This window comes from Aquarana catesbeiana, linkage group LG06 (assembly GCF_042186555.1).
Source record: "Aquarana catesbeiana isolate 2022-GZ linkage group LG06, ASM4218655v1, whole genome shotgun sequence".
NCBI classification, from domain to species: domain Eukaryota; kingdom Metazoa; phylum Chordata; class Amphibia; order Anura; family Ranidae; genus Aquarana; species Aquarana catesbeiana.
The window spans coordinates 73,088,413-73,105,623 of NC_133329.1; the positions used below are offsets into that span (position 1 = coordinate 73,088,413).

Sequence of the window (17,211 nt, forward strand, 5' to 3'; positions counted from 1 at the left end):
AGCCCCCTGCTCTTAAAGAATGGGTTAACGCTGTGGGAGAAATGTTAAGAAAAGACAAGGTGATATACCAACACAGAGGTTGTCCACAGAAGTTCGAGAAACTCTGGGGACCATGGCTGAATGTTCCGGGGCTTGCCCCGGTGGATTTGGTCGTGGGCAGACTGTTGGGATTTGGGACATGAGAGCCTAAGTTTTGGATACCTATGGCTATCTTACAAAGACATAATACCGTATGTGATTCAATTACTCCTTTTGTTTAGGATGGGGATGGACAAATGGTTTTTGTTATGCAGATATATATGTTGAATAAAATGATATTCAGTGGAGCGGGTGGGGCCTGGGTACAGGCTAGTTTAATAATGCAGCCAGTAAGACACACAAATGTAGAATGTCTGACAGATATAAGCATTCCAAAATGTAAATGTGAAGTCGGTATGTGTATGTTTTTACATGTTTTTCTCAATAAAATATTTTTCTGGATAAAAAAAAAAGGCAAAGCTTTTGGGCTAGGCAACTCTACAGCAAAAGAAGGTAAAAGATGATTGAGTCTTCCGTAGTCTCACTAATTATGCTATAGAGAAAAACACCAGTGTGCTATGCAATGAACATAGGATGAGAGATCGGATAAAACACCGAAGTCTCGCTCCTGATGTTGCAAACGCATGTCTCTGAATAGTGTCAAAGAAAGAAAAAAAAGAAAAAAAAAAAAAGAAAAAAGTACGTACTTAAATCGCTCAAATGATATAGACTGCACAATATTTGAAAAAGTGACACTATAATGGAAGGATGGTGTCTATATATTGGTGGTGTCTGCATAGAACATCACACAATAAAAATCCTATGTGACTGTGTCTCAGCCTACTGCAAACCACATAATAAAGATCGACTTGAAGGGGTCATATTATAATAAACATTCGATCGCTGGAAAAGAAAACTCGTTAAGGGTATTAGGAGATATTTAAATAACGGTTGTGCAGTAGGAATAATAAAAACTAAATAGAAAGTAGTAATACATAAAGATCAAAAGGAAACCAGAATAGTCATAAACGTGGTCTACACTAAAGGAAGCATCTATTTTTGATAAAAATGGGAAACATCCCATTCGAAGTTGAGTCCTGAAGGGCACCTTGTATTTAGAAAGAAGATCCATCGGACTTCTCTCTTACACAGAAGATTAAATTTATCTCCACCCCTAGGAGGTTTTACCACTTTATCGATGCCCTGAATCACTAAACTGGAGGTGTTTTATGATGAACTGTGTTCGCCTGTTTAGCGACACTTGTAGCATGATCTTTTTGTATGTCGTAAAGATGATCATAGAGGTGGTCTTTTAGTCTCTGTATTGTTCTGCCTACATACTGAACCGATCAAGTGGTACATGTAATAACATATTCAACATATCGTGTATTGCAGTTTATAAAATCTTGAATCTTATGGGATTTACCTGTGGACATAGAGGAAACCACATCACCTTCTTTGATAAATGGACAGTACGAGCAGGCTCTGCTAAAACACTTGAAGGTGCCCTGAAAGGATAGCCAATTTCTGTTGTTTATTCTACTTGTAAAGAGACTAGGTGATAATATACTGGCTAAAGATGGGGCTTTTTTAGAAACAGTATGGACCCCTTTTATCCAGAATTTTTGAGTAGATAGGATCATGAGTTAAGATAGGAAGGTGTTTGGTGACAATTTTCTTAATTTTATGAAACTCCAAGCTAAAGGGCGTGGAAAAAGTAGGGATGGACACAGCATTGCCAGATTTTCGAGTTGTAGGAGATCTGTCTATAAGTAAATTAGTGCGGGGGGTCTTTTGAGCTATAGATAGGCCCCTTTCTATAATGGACTTAGAATAACCCCTTTACTGCATATTCTTTTAAGTCTCAAAAACTGTCCCACCGGTATGCTGTTTATGGTGTGTTTTGGGTGGCTAGAGTCCACCCTTAGAAGGGTGTTACCTGCACTAGGTTTCCTGTATAGGTTTGAAACAATGCGGTTGCCTTCACCAGTTAATAGGACGTCTAAGAACTCTATTGATTTTGTTTCTAGTTTCCCTGTGAAACTCAAATTTAACTGATTGTCATTCATGTAGTCCAGTCATTGTTCCAAGTTGATACCTGGATCTGAGACTATAAACAATAAATCATCAATGTACCGACAATAATAAACTGTGTCTATGCGGCAGGGACTACCAGCTCCAAAAATGCAGTGCCTTTCCCACCATCCCATATATAAATTGGCTAGGGATGGGGAGAACTTGGCTCCCATGGAGGCTCCGCATTTTTGGAGGTAATAGTCCCCGTCAAACATAAAAAAATTGTGAGTGAGTAGGTACTGTAGAGACATAATTATAAATTCCTGCATAACCAAAGAGAAACGACCAGACCTGTTAAGAAAAAAAAGAAACCGCTTGCAAACCTAAGTCATGGGGAATGGATGAATAAAGGCTGCTAACATCACAGATAATCCATTCATTTTTTTATACACATGGACTTATGTCTATTAATGTTATCATTTCACATTAAGTATTATACATTTGGTGAATTATCACTTTGGTATCACCTGTTTTCACTCTGCTTATTTGTACTGCATATTTATAGGGATACATTGTGGATTGGTGATCACACATATGTTCATTAGTCCTTTTTCAGCGCAATTCCATTTATTTTCCAATTTTATTTTCACTGTGTTTTTGTTGCATAGAGGAGTTCACTTTCACTTTCGCTTTCTTAGTTCACTCAATATTTTTGTTTGTTTATTTGTACACTTCACTTAAGCGCAGTTTCTTCCCCTTTTTATTTCCTATTTCACAAACAAAATGAACAGCCTTGTCTGAAAATTTTTATTTTATACACTCCCCCCCCCCCACATATTTTATTAGTTGTTTGTATTAATATTATCTCTTGCAGTAAAGCCCAAAATCCAGCAGCCCATACAACTCCTCATTAATGACTCAGGAGATATGGAGGCATCTTTCAGCCTTCTCAGCTTTTACCCAAAAGATTTAGAGATGATTTGGACATGTGAACAAACCCAGGAAATCAATCCATCAGAGGAGGCAATCAGTGAGAATCCAGATGGCACATTTTCTGTCGCCAGTCAGTGTATAATTCCTGGAAATCTCTTTAAGAACCCACACTGCAGAATAAGAGTGAAATGGGACCATCCATCCTTGGAGAGTTCGGAATACAGAGAGATATCTGTACAAGATCCAGGTAGGGAAAGGTATATTATTGCTTTTCACATTCTAGTTACAGACAACCTGAATGAGAGAAATCGATTGTGCCAGGCCACACAGGGGTCCATGGCTTTTTTTTTTTACGAGGCCCCCGAATATCATTAATGTATACTGCAACTAGCTTGCGCTAGCTTTATCCAATGTGTTTACTGCCTGAGTTTGACTTTATTATGTAGATCAGGTGCCTCCAAACATTTCAGTATGGGGGCCACATCATCGTATTTACAAATATTCAATGAAGTGTAAATGAACAGATCAAATTGAAACAAATTAATATGTTTTACATGAAGTTTTGCATGATATGGTTTAGAATAACAGAAAAACAACAGAAAAACGTCTTCATTTAACTAGTTGCCCATACCCATTCACCCAAAAAAAGTGTAGTGTAAATAAACAAAGGAAGCAGTTTTTGACAAGTCTTTTATGAAAAAGAGAAAAAAAAATGTCCCCCAGGTGTAGATCCAGCATCAATCATGATAAATGATGGCCGCCAACCTGCTGCTAAATGAACGCCCTCTTGTGACAGCAACCCAGCATGTTCAGATTTGGATTGGGGGGACCCCTCCATTGTTTTTTCAGCAATTTTAAGAAGCTTTCTTTTCTTTACATTCAACTGTAAGTGGGGTACCCAGCTGACGACTCATTGGTTGTTAAGGACACAGGACTCACCCACTCCTTAAGGTTGTTAAGGATGTTGCCGGTTCCTTAACTATCGCATGCTGGGACCACTACATATTTACCACATTTATTTAATGCCTTTTGTGAATTGACTTTACATCCATTTTTTGTGATATTTACCAAGCAGTTTTGCTTTTATGCGGTAAATACAAACACCTAAATACCGCATACGATCTGCTTTTGTGAATGGAGCCCAGCGTCACCAATTAGTGTCCCTGATCACAGCCACACCAGTCATATGATGACGATGTACTGAACTGGTGACGGTATATTAAAAAAAAACCCAAATTATTTAATTTCTTCATCTTCAAAAACATTGTGACAAAAAATTGGAACTTCAAAAATTCACCATACCCCTTACTAAATGCCACAGACTATCTACTTTCCACAAAAGGGTCATTTGGGGGCTATTTGTACTGTCTTAGCATTTTATGGGCCTCAAGAAATGAGATAGGCCGTCAATACAACAGGATTGATCAATACTACACACACACAATACTGTGTGTGTGTGTGTGTGTGCGTGTGTGTGTGTGTATATATATATATATATATATATATATATATATATATATATATATAACCATAGTTTGTGGACACTATAACTTTTTAACAAGCCAATTAAAATACACTTATTGGGAATTTTTTTTTTTTTTTACCAAAGACATGATGTAGCATTATACATTTTGGCCTAAACTTATGAAAAAAAATTTTTTTTTTGTTTTGTTTTTAATAGGATATGTTTTATAACAGAAAGTAGAAAATATCATTTTTTTCAAAATGTGTAGCCTTTTTTAGTTATCGCAAAAAAAATAAAAACCCAGCTGTGATCATATACCACCAAAAGAAAGCTCAATTTTCTGTGGGAAAAAAATAATGATATACATTTTCATTTATTTGCATGGTGAATTTATTTTCAGTGGTAAATAGCAAAAAATGGTCTGGTCAGGCAAAGAACTTCCAAATAAACTTGGGCCCATCAGGGTCCCCCCTTCCATCAGAGCCCCCTTGCATCAACATCCCTATGAAAGTCCCCCCTTACATAAGGTCTCCCCGTGAGAGTCCATTTTTACATCACGGTCTCCATCAGAGTTATCTCTTACATCAAAGGGCTTAATAAAATATTGAAGTGGCCAGAATTTAACCCATAGGCCATAGTTTGAAAAGCCCTTATGTAGATAGAAGAGGAGTGTCAGATATGTAAAAAATGAGGACCACAGTTTAGCTGTGTCTCGCTTTAATGCTCCTTGATTTATTGATCCAAAGCCAATAAAATAAGAATTTCTGATCTGTATATCTGTTGCAGGTCAGTGATTTAAGGTATTACATAAATAGATAGTTAAAAAGGTTGATTAAAGACACCAGTCCATCCAGTTCAATATGTGTGTGTATGTATTTGTCTCCACCACTTCCCATATCCCTGTATATTGTGTCTAATAAGATTCCCATCTAAGCGTTTTTGTTTTTTTAAATTAGTGCCACTTCCTGCTGAAACCACCAATTGTGGAAGGGAGTTCCACATCCTTACCATTTTAACAGTAAAAAACCCTTTTATGCAGTTTAAGGTTAAACCACTTCTCGTCCAACTGTATTGAGAGAACACAAGTCTTCTTATGGGTCCTAAAACAGAATAGTTTGTATTTCTCCTACCTTTGTGTCTGCTTTTCCTGTGCTTTACAGCGATAACAGCCCTGTGATCACTTTCACAAGTTATCCCTTACTTCTGCATCCCCTATCAGCTCTGGGTTGTTTGCGATTAGTAGGTCAAGCAGAGTCTTGTTTCTAGTTGGGGTATCCACCATCTGAAACATTAAATTTCCTGAAAGACATTTAAGAAGTGCCAAGCCTTGGAAGAGTGAGCAGTTCCATTTTCCCAGTCAATAGCTAGATAATTAAAGTCCCCCAACTTGATAACATTGCCCTGCCATGCTGCTATTTCTAACTGTGAAAGGAAATCGGTCTCCTCTTCATACTTAAGGGAAGGGGGTCTGTATCATACCCCACTATCAATTTCCCATTTGTTTATTCCCTTTGAAGTTCCAGCAATGATTCAACCCCTTCCATTGCCCCGTTAGTAATCCCCTCATGTTTACCAGCATATCACTCAACATACATGCACACCCCTCTCCCTTTTCTACCAAACCTGTCCCTTTGGTACATGGAGTATTGAAGGCGCAACAGCCAGACTACAAGCATTTTGCAGAAATATCAGTATTGGCAGCCTCCACATTCCCTTTAAAATAAACCCTTCAAGAAATATGAATGCTGCCATTGCTGAAGCAGGGGGTGTCTTTTGAGCACTGTTGTTCAGTTTGTGAGGTTGGCTAGTTCACAGGGAGCAACTGACCGATTTCAGGTTACCCCTGACACTCTAACAAAGGATCAGGTTTATTTAATGATAAAGAGGAGATATAAATCATTCATATATATTCATATATAAGCCTATTCAAGTCTGGTTCTATTGAAAGATGTACACCGGTCAAGACTGGCCATAGATTGATGGAAAATTCGGTCTGTTCAGCAGGGACTTTCAATCCATCTATGGCTGTTCCCATTCCAGAGAAGTCCACCTAATGATCAACTTCTCTCAAACTGACTGATCAAAAAAAAGCTGATTCGTATATGACAAGCCTAAAAATAATGTCTTGAAAGGCATACTGGGAACACAGCTTAACCACTCATGACTTTTGATTTTAATATAGACATTGTATGGTATGTATGAGTTTCTAATGTTGACAATATCAAATTTATACACTTTAGACTTTCCATGGCATCCAAAAATTGAAGAAACTTCTGCACTGATTCTGAAAGAAAATCAGGAGACCACAGTAATGTGTAAAATCTCTGGGTATTTCTCGGAAAATCTAGGAGTGACTTGGTTGGAGAAGAGGGGAGAAGCTGTAACTGACACGTACGAAATAACTGATATAAAACATGAAAGAATGGCTAATAACTCCTATTGGTGCTCCCCTTCCCTATCCTTCACATTGACCTCAGTTACTGAGGATCTGGAGTTTGTCTGCAGAGTGGAACATCCCAGCCTGGAACACCCAATAGAACGAAGTACAAGACCCAGGGTGAACGGTAAGTTCTTTCACAGTAAATAATAACACATAATGGGCTTTGAGCTTGTGTCCATGACATAGTTGGACACAGCTGACCTTCTTCTGACCTGCTTCAAGTGAGTTTTATAAGTACAACCAGGGCTTTTTTTCAGGGTTAATTTGGTGGAACTCAGTTCCACCACCTCTGGCTCAGACCCTTGGGGGGGGGGTGTAATAAATCGAGTTATTACTGTAATAATAATGATATTATCAATAATTCATATTGATGAGGAAAGTTCCAAGAAAATCCGTTCAGGTTTTGAAGTAGCAGAATATCGGTAAATGACGTTGGACAAAGAACTCTGGTATGGGAGACTTATTCCATCTTTTTGGCCATAAAGAGTGGACACTCCTGACCCGACTAGTGTCTACATGTCAAGAGTGTCCAATACAGCTAATACAGTGTACATATAATTTTCAGCATATTGCATCACAAGCGAACAGGCTGTACACTTCCGTTATACAAAAAATTCTAACCTTTTAAAAATCAACTATGCATGTTAACCCAGACAAGTTCTGCAAAACATATATATATTTTTAAACCTTATGTAAAACTTTTGTTTCTCTGCAGTATGCTCTTGCACAAAAAGAGAAACCACAACCTGTCATAAGTAGTTTCAGGATGAAATACAAGAAATATGATTCTTAGCTGAAATTCTAAATCAGTCTTACTACACACATAACTATGGCCATATAAATTGACCCTCGTTGCCACTTCAGTTTGTTATCCTCCTTCAATGTCTCTCGTGTCTGCTGGAGTGAATGTCTGCTGCAGAGTCTGCCGGTGTTTGTCTCAGCACTCTGTTACAAGCTTTCTACTCCCAAAATCCAGCCCCCACCATTTCCCATAAAGGCTGGCTTAGAAGTTTGTTTTTGTCTTATAGTTCCACAGGAAAACGCGGGCTTTCAATGAACAGTTTCCCTCCCACCTCACTAAAAAGGTGGGGGTTACTAAGTCATTAACATTCCCGAGGTGTGGGCTAAGAGTGCTATGTGTAAAGCTTTAAACATATACAATAAAAGTTTCCTATCTTCTAAAGAAAATAATACATATATCTCAGTATATAGATTATTCATTTAAAATGCAACATTCTTAATATTAATCCTAATAAAGAAATATTGTAATATAAAGAAATTATGATCTTTTAACTAAAACTTTGAAACTTCAAAGCTTCAAACAAAATATATACTTTCACAAGTATATACAGATCTTATATCATTTCACTTTTCCATATCCAAACACAAATATAAATGTATCCAAGTCCATTAGTCTCAGAGACCCAATCCATTCATAAATTTTGATATTCTAACTGGGGGCCTGCTCACCACAATCACTTGTAAACACAGTAGTCCGGTTTCTGTGTTTACAAGTGACAGCTCTGCACCCACTATTTGATCTGATTTGGATAGTGTGTGTAGGGGGAGGGGTTTTGGGGGGGTCGTGCTTGAGTTCCAGCACCTGTTGTTTGAGAAAAAAAGACCTGAGTACAACACCATCATTATATGTATAACTTCCTAGACGTGTTGACCAGTGAAATAAAGAAGAGGTGGATGCTGCCAGAAGTCATACATTTTGTACTTGGATTTCAAGCAAATGCACAATTAGTTCACTTGAGAAAAATTGAGAAATAATCAAACAACTATAGATATCTCTCCCTCAGCGCTCATGGTGAAGATACAATATCAAGCAAGCTGCTACTATAATCAAAAACAATGTAACAGAATTGTGTTCAAAATAAATATTTAAACACTAATAGCGCTTATATATTCTGAAAGTCTTTCAAACTTGATACACAGTCCACTTTTGACAAAATAGGCAGCCAAAATGTGAGAAAGATGAAGGAAAATCCGTTCCAAAAGAGAAATGTTCAGGATAAATTATAATTAATTACTCCAGACGATTAACCATCATCGAGATGCTTGAATGACAATCCCCCAAAAGAAATTTACTTACCAGATATTACTGGATTTATTGTATATCTCTGGGTATGTTGTTATCAGCAAGTCTCTGTGAATCTTCATCCAATATTAGTGGGAAGGTGTGTGGATGTCAGGTGGCTAAAATCAGCAATCACTGCATCTTTCCATCTGTATATTGCTCGTGACAAACAAGAAAATAAGGGTGCACATAGAGTAATCCAATTTTCCAAAAGGTATGTTTATTTAATAAACCCTCATAGATGTACACTTACAATAAAAACATAAGTTAAAAGCATAAGTAAAATTATACTTGTGAAGTCGCTCCCTCCTGATGTACCTCTTCACTGCTACAGCGGTGATCCCAGGTAAGGTAAACCGGAAAGCCGACAGCTTAGATCTGTACAACATTCAAATAACAGAAAGCACATGCTTTTTCCCTTTTTTTTATCAGAGTGATGGCAGAGTCTACTGTTGGCAGAAGAGACAGAAAAAAGCACGCTTCACCTTCTAGTGCCTCTCTCCGCATCTACTCTGATACTTGAGAATAATCCCTTTTCTTGTCCATAAGGACCAGTTCACACTACATGTGGTGACCTGTGTTTTTGTGCACTGGATAACTTCGGGTCACCACTAGGGTACTTAAAAATAATGATTTTCGATGTGCCTTGTTCACACTGCAATGCTGGTGTGATGTGCGGTGCATTACATGTCTACATTTTTCTGCACCACAATGGATGGCACAGCATGTCACCACACAGCAGCACAATGCACAGCACTGCTGTGCAGAGACATAAATGAAGTGTCACTATGTAATGTTTCAAAAAAGTAAAAAGAAAAAAAAAAAACAAGCAGTGTGATTTGCTGAAATGCTCCCTGCCAAAGCCGGTGCTCCTCTAGCCCACGCGGTAAAACGTTGCATTTTACCATGTGGACTATTGTGAATGTAGCCTTAGTGCATAATTTCCTTGGCTGCCGACACAATCAAACTCATATGTAGAATGTGCATTCTTGGCTCCTGAATTCTACACAATTTTATTTTCCCCTTCAAAGTGGAACTAAACTCTTGCAATCAACATTAACTATTACTAATCCTTATTCTGCAAGCATTATTAAAAATATAGGAAGGATGGTGTATTATAATTATTTGTTTTAAAAACTTTTTTTTTACATTTCTTCAGTTGCTTCCTGGTTTCTGGCCTAGGCCAAAATTATGTCATATACATCCCTTCAAGTCTTCATGGACATTATTTTTCTTTCATCTGGAGGAGGGGAGGTGGGGCTTCTCAACTAAGCACACCCTCTTTCCTCCATGCCTGAGCTAAGGGCCTATGGATTCCAGAAAGTAAATGGTACATAAATCATTTGTCCTTACTCAAGAGGGCTCTGGCTAAAAATGCTAGGGGGTGTTTTTTTTTAAAGTGGTTTCTCAATAAAATAAAGTAGGGAGACATGGGTGGATGAGTTTCAATAGTAAAAATGGAATAAATAGCGTTCTCAGTTTGTGGTGCTCAGTTTAGTTCTGCTTTACACTAGGGCTACATGTTTGATTAATCACTGGGCATTTAATTCCCCTTCCTGCCCAGGCCAATTTTCAGCTTTCAGCAATTGCGCGGTCATGCAACACTGTACCCAAATTACATTTTTATAATTTTTTTTCACACAAATAGAGTTTTATTTTGGTGGTATTTAATCACTGCTGGGTTTTTTACTTTTTGCCAAAAAAAAATGAAAAAAGACCAAAAATTAAAAAATAAATAAAAATAAACTGTTTCATAGTTTGTTATAACATTTTTTAGACTGGTAATTTTTCTCCTTTATTGATGTGTGCTGATGAGGCTGCACTAACAGGGCTGCACTGATGGGTGGCACTGATGGGCATAGATAGGCAACACAGAACAGCACTGATAGGTGGCACTGATGGGCACTGATAGGCACTGGTAGGTAACATGGCTGACAGCTGATCACGTGGTAAGGAGCTGGGATCAGGCCCCTTACTCCAATCTATGATCTGCCGAGTCTCATTGACTCGCTGATCACAGAGTGTGCCGCGTGTGCCCTGCAGGGGGCGCACAGGCAGCTCATTCATGGGAGGACATACATGGACGCTGTCCCGGCAATTTAGGCCCATGCTGTAGCCAACTTTCGGCTATAGCATGGGTGTGAGGAGGTCAAAGGCCTGTGTCAATGGGCTTTGAGCTTGTGTTAATGACATACTACGGTTGGACACAGCTGACCTTCTTCCCACCTGCATTTGACCTACTTCAAGTGGGTTTTGCATTCTTGTGGATTTGAACAGTGCAAAAAACGTTTGATGCAAACAAAAATTGTAGACACAGATTTTCTAAATCTCTTTGCTACAAGAGATTTAACTGCAGTATCCCTATTTGCAGCATATTGATGTAAATGTGATAATGTTCTGTGAATAGGATTATGGGAAACAAGTTATTAAATCTATCTGAAGTTTGTAGCCTTAGGCTGATGTCACCCTAGCAAGATAGTAACAGTAATTTGTAAACAGTAAACAGTTCCCTGCTTATTATTTTTGGGGATTGATGCAGAGTTGCTGCTGTAGCTAGCTTCAATGTTTTAATCAATGCTATGATCATCAGTAAGTGAGGTAAATTCAGGCAGGCCTATGCTGTGAGCTAGGCCTGTTTGTTTTGATATGGGGGCAGAGGAGTTGTTTAGTGTAGCAGTAGGTGACTGACATGTACTTCAGCTCTTGGGCGCCTCCTCTGTTTCCAGGGAGAAGGTTCTGGAAAAGGGGCAGGGCAGAAAGCTGGAGTGACATGGGGTACATGTGAGAAGCTCCGACCAATCCCCAACTAGGATTGGCAGGGGGCAGGCCTCCTACATATACCTGCTGGGGGGGGGTTTCGGCTGGGTGAACTGGATGATGGAGTGTTATGCCTCGTACACACGGTCGGATTTGATAGGACCTTGTTGTCGGAAATTCCAACCGTGTGTGGGCTCCATCACACATTTTCCATCAGATTTTCTGACACACAAAGTTTGAGAGCAGGCTATAAAATTTTCCGACTACAAAATCCGTTGTCGGAATTTCCGATCGTGTGTACACAAATCCGACGGACAAAGTGCCACGCATGCTCAGAATAAATAAAGAGATGAAAGCTATTGGCTACTGCCCCATTTATAATCCCGACGTACGTGTTTTACGTCACCACGTTCAGAATGATCGGATTTTCCGACAACTTTGTGTGACTGTGTGTATGAAAGACAAGTTTGAGCCAACATCCGTCTGAAAAAATCCTAGGATTTTGTTTTCGGAATGTCCGATCAATGTCCGACCGTGTGTATGGGGCATTAGACTGTTGTGTCTGAGGGAACCCCCTTTCTGAGGAGGGGGGTGTACCTCAGGCGGGGAGCTGGGAGGGAGCCTCTCCATACACGGTCATGGAGAGGTGTCCTGGAACAGGAGCTGGATGAGACAGTTGGTCAGCACGTAGGAGGGATCCAGGGCAGGTGTCAGTGAGTGGAAACACAGTGGAAAGTTCTGGAAGAGACATGGGGAGCTGGATGTAGAGCCAAAGGGAGAGACTGTGGGAGTTTTTTGTCAAGTTGCTGCAGCCAGGAGGGCAGGCAGGATTTGCAAGTTGGACTTGCTGGGATCAGTAGTCCATCTACATTTATTCTTCTCAGGTGAATCAGTTGTAACCATAAAGGGGTACTGCAGACCTGGGCCTACAAAGGGCTATTAAGTAAAACACTAGAACTTATTCAGAGTGAGGCCTAGTCATGTGCTGATGGTGTGACAAGAGTACTAAAATTGGACAGTGAAGTAGTGTGCTGGAGGAAGTGTTCTGCGGTAAAAGTCTGTCAAGTTTAGGGTCAGCCATCTTGTTCTGCTGAGAAGAGTGACGCAGTTACTTTTATTCTACAAAGTACAATTTATCCTATGGACATCTCATGTCCCTTTTCCCCAACCAAGTTCAATCCCCTAAAAAAAAAAACATCAAAAACAAGTAAGAGACTGTTCATTGACTGAGAAGTGTGTCTAATGGATGTCTGGCAGCAGGGTGAAATGTGTGGATGCTGTAATACGTAGCAACCCTGCCGGGCCATCGCTACAATACTTTCAGAGATACAAGTGTACCATATAACTGAAGATGGTTAACACCAAATTCTTCAATTGCTCAGTGACTGGGCTACAAATGATTTGGAATTTTAGGCCTCACTCACAGTGGAGATCCCTGGAGTAATGGTGCCTACTAGAGTTTTCATTTCCTAAAGGGGTCCCACAGGTATGGTATATGTATAATTACATTGGCCCAAGTGGGACTAATGTGACTGAAAAAATGCCATGCATGGAATTCTTTAAGTTGAAAAAAAGAAACAAAACAAAATGTGTAAAGATTCTAGGGGCCATTATTCTTGATTAACTCTAAACTGATGATCTGTAAAAGCTTTTAAAGATTCCGCTACAGACAATTAGAATACTGACACTTGTCACTGTTTCACGGTCTCCTACTCCAGCTGGGGTCAGCTAGAGAAGACCATGCACTGCGCATGGTCCAGAGCAGCTGCCACTGAACTCAGCTGGAACAGTGCACTGCACACATGCACATTCTAAATAACCTGGAGCAGCCACTAGGGGGTGTATTATTGTGATGTTCAGACTGTTCTGAACAAGGGCAGGAAAGAGAGAATGATGGGGTCAGCACTTTTGCTGCCTCTGTAATGGGAGGACATGCACCATTTTCAACAGGAGGGGCACTGGTATGTATAATTCATTGGATATATGGAAAATCTTCCGAAAGATGAACTTACACTTTAACTAACTCTTAAAGTGATAGTGAAAGTCTTGTTTTTTTTTTTAAGATAACAAACATGTTATGCCTGGATCCTCCCCTTCTCGGGCCCCTCACCGGCACTCCTAGCCAAGCGGGACCTCCTATTGAGTGCCCCCAGAGCAAGCAGCACTCAAGCAGGCTCGCTTCCAAGCTGAGGCTCTGCTTGTCCATTCACACACAGAGCCACGTCCCCCTCCTCATTGACTCACTGGCTGTGATACAGCAGGGGGAGCCATTGCCTCAGCCGATGAGTCCCTGGAGAGCCGAGGCTGTCATGCACATTGTTGGGTCAAGAGGGGGGTTTGGTAATTATTTGGGGGGCTGCTGCACACAGATGTACACGGGTGCCTTGGTCATCCGGGACTCTCCATTCTGATTGGAGAGAGAGGGCGGGGCTGAACAACGGCTCCAGGTCTGAATGGACACACGGAGCTGCAGCTCAGCTCGGGTGCCCCCATAGCAAGCTGCTTGCTGTGGGGGCACTTGACAGGAGAGAAGAGCCAGGAGCACCGAAGAGGGACTCAAAAAGAGGAGGATCGGGGCTGCTCTGTGCAAAACCATTACACAGAGCAGGTAAGTATAACATGTTTGTTATTTTTTAAGGGAAAAAAAATGAGACTTTACAATCACTTTAAACCTATACTCCTCGAGAAGCATTATATATTATGCCAGATGTGGAGGTAATGTTATCCATCTGACATCAGTCTTTGTCACATTAGCAAGCGCTTTGTCAGTTCATAAAAACTAGATGACAGCAGCTAAGCAATAGTGAGGACGCTATTTATTAAAATAATTATTTACTATATTAAACTTTTTCCATGTACTTGCAGTGGCCCCGCAGAAAAATGAGGTGAAGTTCACCATCTATGATTCAGACCAAGTGCTCTGTTCTCTGAGTTTAATAAAGTTTTACCCCCAAGCTATTTCCATTAACTGGACCCATGTGGAACAAAACACTAACACTTTACCATCAAGCAAGAAAATTATTCAGACCGACGATGAGAAAACATTTGATGCCATAAGTGAGTGTACCGTTCCCTGGATACATTTCAAGTCCTTGGTGAGAGTGACCTGGGAACATGAGTCACTAACACAGCCTGGATTCCAAGACCTGCGTATAACAGGTACTATCATTTATATTACTATCATAATGCAAGCTACATTATACAGTAGCAATATTTATACTTACCTATTTACCTAAAACAAATCCTTTTTTTCAATGAATGTTGGATGGGTACACCCCAAATTTATACATAGCTTTCACAACCAGGAGCTTAGGCAGATTTTTGGCTGTAACTCTCTCAGCATCAACACTGCAGACCTACCTGACAAACTCCTTACACTAATGCCCCGTACACACGGTCGGACTTTGTTCGGACATTCCGACAACAAAATCCTAGGATTTTTTCCGACGGATATTGGCTGAAACTTGTCTTGCATACACACGGTCACACAAAGTTGTTGGAAAATCTGATCATTCTGAACGCGGTGACGTAAAACACGTACGTCGGGACTATAAACGGGGCAGTGGCCAATAGCTTTCATCTCTTTATTTATTCTGAGCATGCGTGGCACTTTGTCCGTCGGATTTGTGTACACACGATCGGAATTTCCGACAACGGATTTTGTTGTCGGAAAATTTTATATCCTGCTCTCAAACTTTGTGTGTCGAAAAATCCGATGGAAAATGTCCAATGGAGCCCACACACGGCCGGAATTTCCGATAACATGCTCCGATCGGACATTTTCCATCGGAAAATCCGACCGTGTGTACGGGGCATAACCCTTGCTGGAATCCTATGGAAACGCTACTTGTTATGAAAAAGTTAATGTACCTTCGTCCTATTACTAGATAGAAATTTGGACAGTTGTGGAGGCATGGTGGACTCTCGTGGTACGATATGAACTTACAACGGTCAATTTACAAAAATATATAAATTTATTATACGCAAATATACACATCATAAAAAGCCTTCAATAGTAGATAATATTCATTGGATGCTGCTAATCATGGAGCATCCACTTGTCTGACCCAAATTGGAAGAACTTAGATGTATATAATAATGATTCTGCGCTGTTACACACGGAGATTTATTCTTCCAGTTGCACACTCTACATGTTTCGGGGTAACCCCCTTCTTCAGGAGTATATTGGGTCAGAAAATGATCTACAAGAAAGCTTATGAATCAAATATACAGTATTAACATCAGAAAGACATAACAAATAACCAACCTTCATGGTATACTGTCATGCATCTTAAATCAAGAAAGATAAAAAAGTGAGTGAGTTAATATTTTCGCTCCTAAATCAATAATTTTACATGGGTCTAATCCTTAATGCTGAGGGATATACTGAGGGGTATATTAGATTCGATCTTTATTGATTTAAGATGCATAACAGTATACCATGAAGGTTGGTTCACAGACACACAGAGGCACACCTCCAGCTCTGCAGCTCTGATTTGTCCTCTTAAGACTTTATGATTTGTCCTCTCTTCCTTACAAACTCACAAAAGTGAGAGTGAGAGAGAGCTGTGCATGATGTCATAAGCCTAGACTAATGACCAGACAAGAAACAGGAAGTGGGCTGTATAAGGTATTTACTGGCAGAAAAAAAAATGTTTTACTATCCAAAGTTAAAACGAGCAGAAGATTTACTAGATGGAAAGTTGAAAAAAATGACTGAACGTCTGCTTTAACTCTATCGTGGTTATGTCCCTATGTGCTGGAGAACAACCCTTCCTGCACTGAAAGATACCAGCATTGGGACAGGAATGTTCTGTATCACAAATGTCCACTGTCAAGCCATACGATTGCTTTATTAAAGCGGAATTGTGGCCATTTTTATAACATTTTTATATCATTATGACCAGCTATTTGTTTTCAAAAAAGCTGGAGATTAAAATAAAAATATATTTAAATATGTTAAAGATTATATAAGATTTTAGTGGCTGGGTTTACATCTATTTTAACAAGCTATGCTGGAGTTATTTAGATTGCAGTGCTGGGATCCATTTTTTTTATGTGCCCTGCCTGTGTACACAGATCTGTACACCAAAAAATCTCATTAAAAGGGTTGTAAAGGTAATTTTTTTATGTTTTAAAAATAACAAACATGTTATACTTACCTTCACTGTGCAGCTCGTTCTGCACAGAGTGGCCCCGAACCTGCTTTTCTGGGGTCCCTCGGCGGCTGTTTCAGCTCCTCCCCGCAATAACTAACCACCTAAATGCGAGCTCCCTCGCATGGTGGTTAGTTATTGCGGGCGCGCTCCCGTGATACAGCCAGCGGCTATAGCCGCTCACTGTATCACTCGGTCCAGCCCCCCAGCGCGCTGCGTCATTGGATGTGATTGACAGCAGCGCGAGCCAATGGCTGCGCTGCTTCTAATCCAACCACTGTAGCCAATCAGCGGCCAGGCTGAGCAGCGGAATGGATGTCGGGAACGAGCAGCCGACTTTCGA

General features: G+C 40.0%; 1 protein-coding gene across 1 annotated transcript in view; it reads left to right on the top strand.

The window, feature by feature from the left end:
- The window catches only part of LOC141147987 (uncharacterized), a 72,027-nt gene that overhangs the window by 39,362 nt on the left and 15,454 nt on the right, over positions 1 to 17,211 (top strand). Inside the window, exons 7-9 of the mRNA XM_073635143.1 lie at positions 2,909 to 3,214; positions 6,673 to 6,996; positions 14,578 to 14,871. Coding sequence (XP_073491244.1) covers positions 2,909 to 3,214; positions 6,673 to 6,996; positions 14,578 to 14,871 — 924 coding nt within the window. The remainder of the gene's footprint in view (positions 1 to 2,908; positions 3,215 to 6,672; positions 6,997 to 14,577; positions 14,872 to 17,211) is intronic.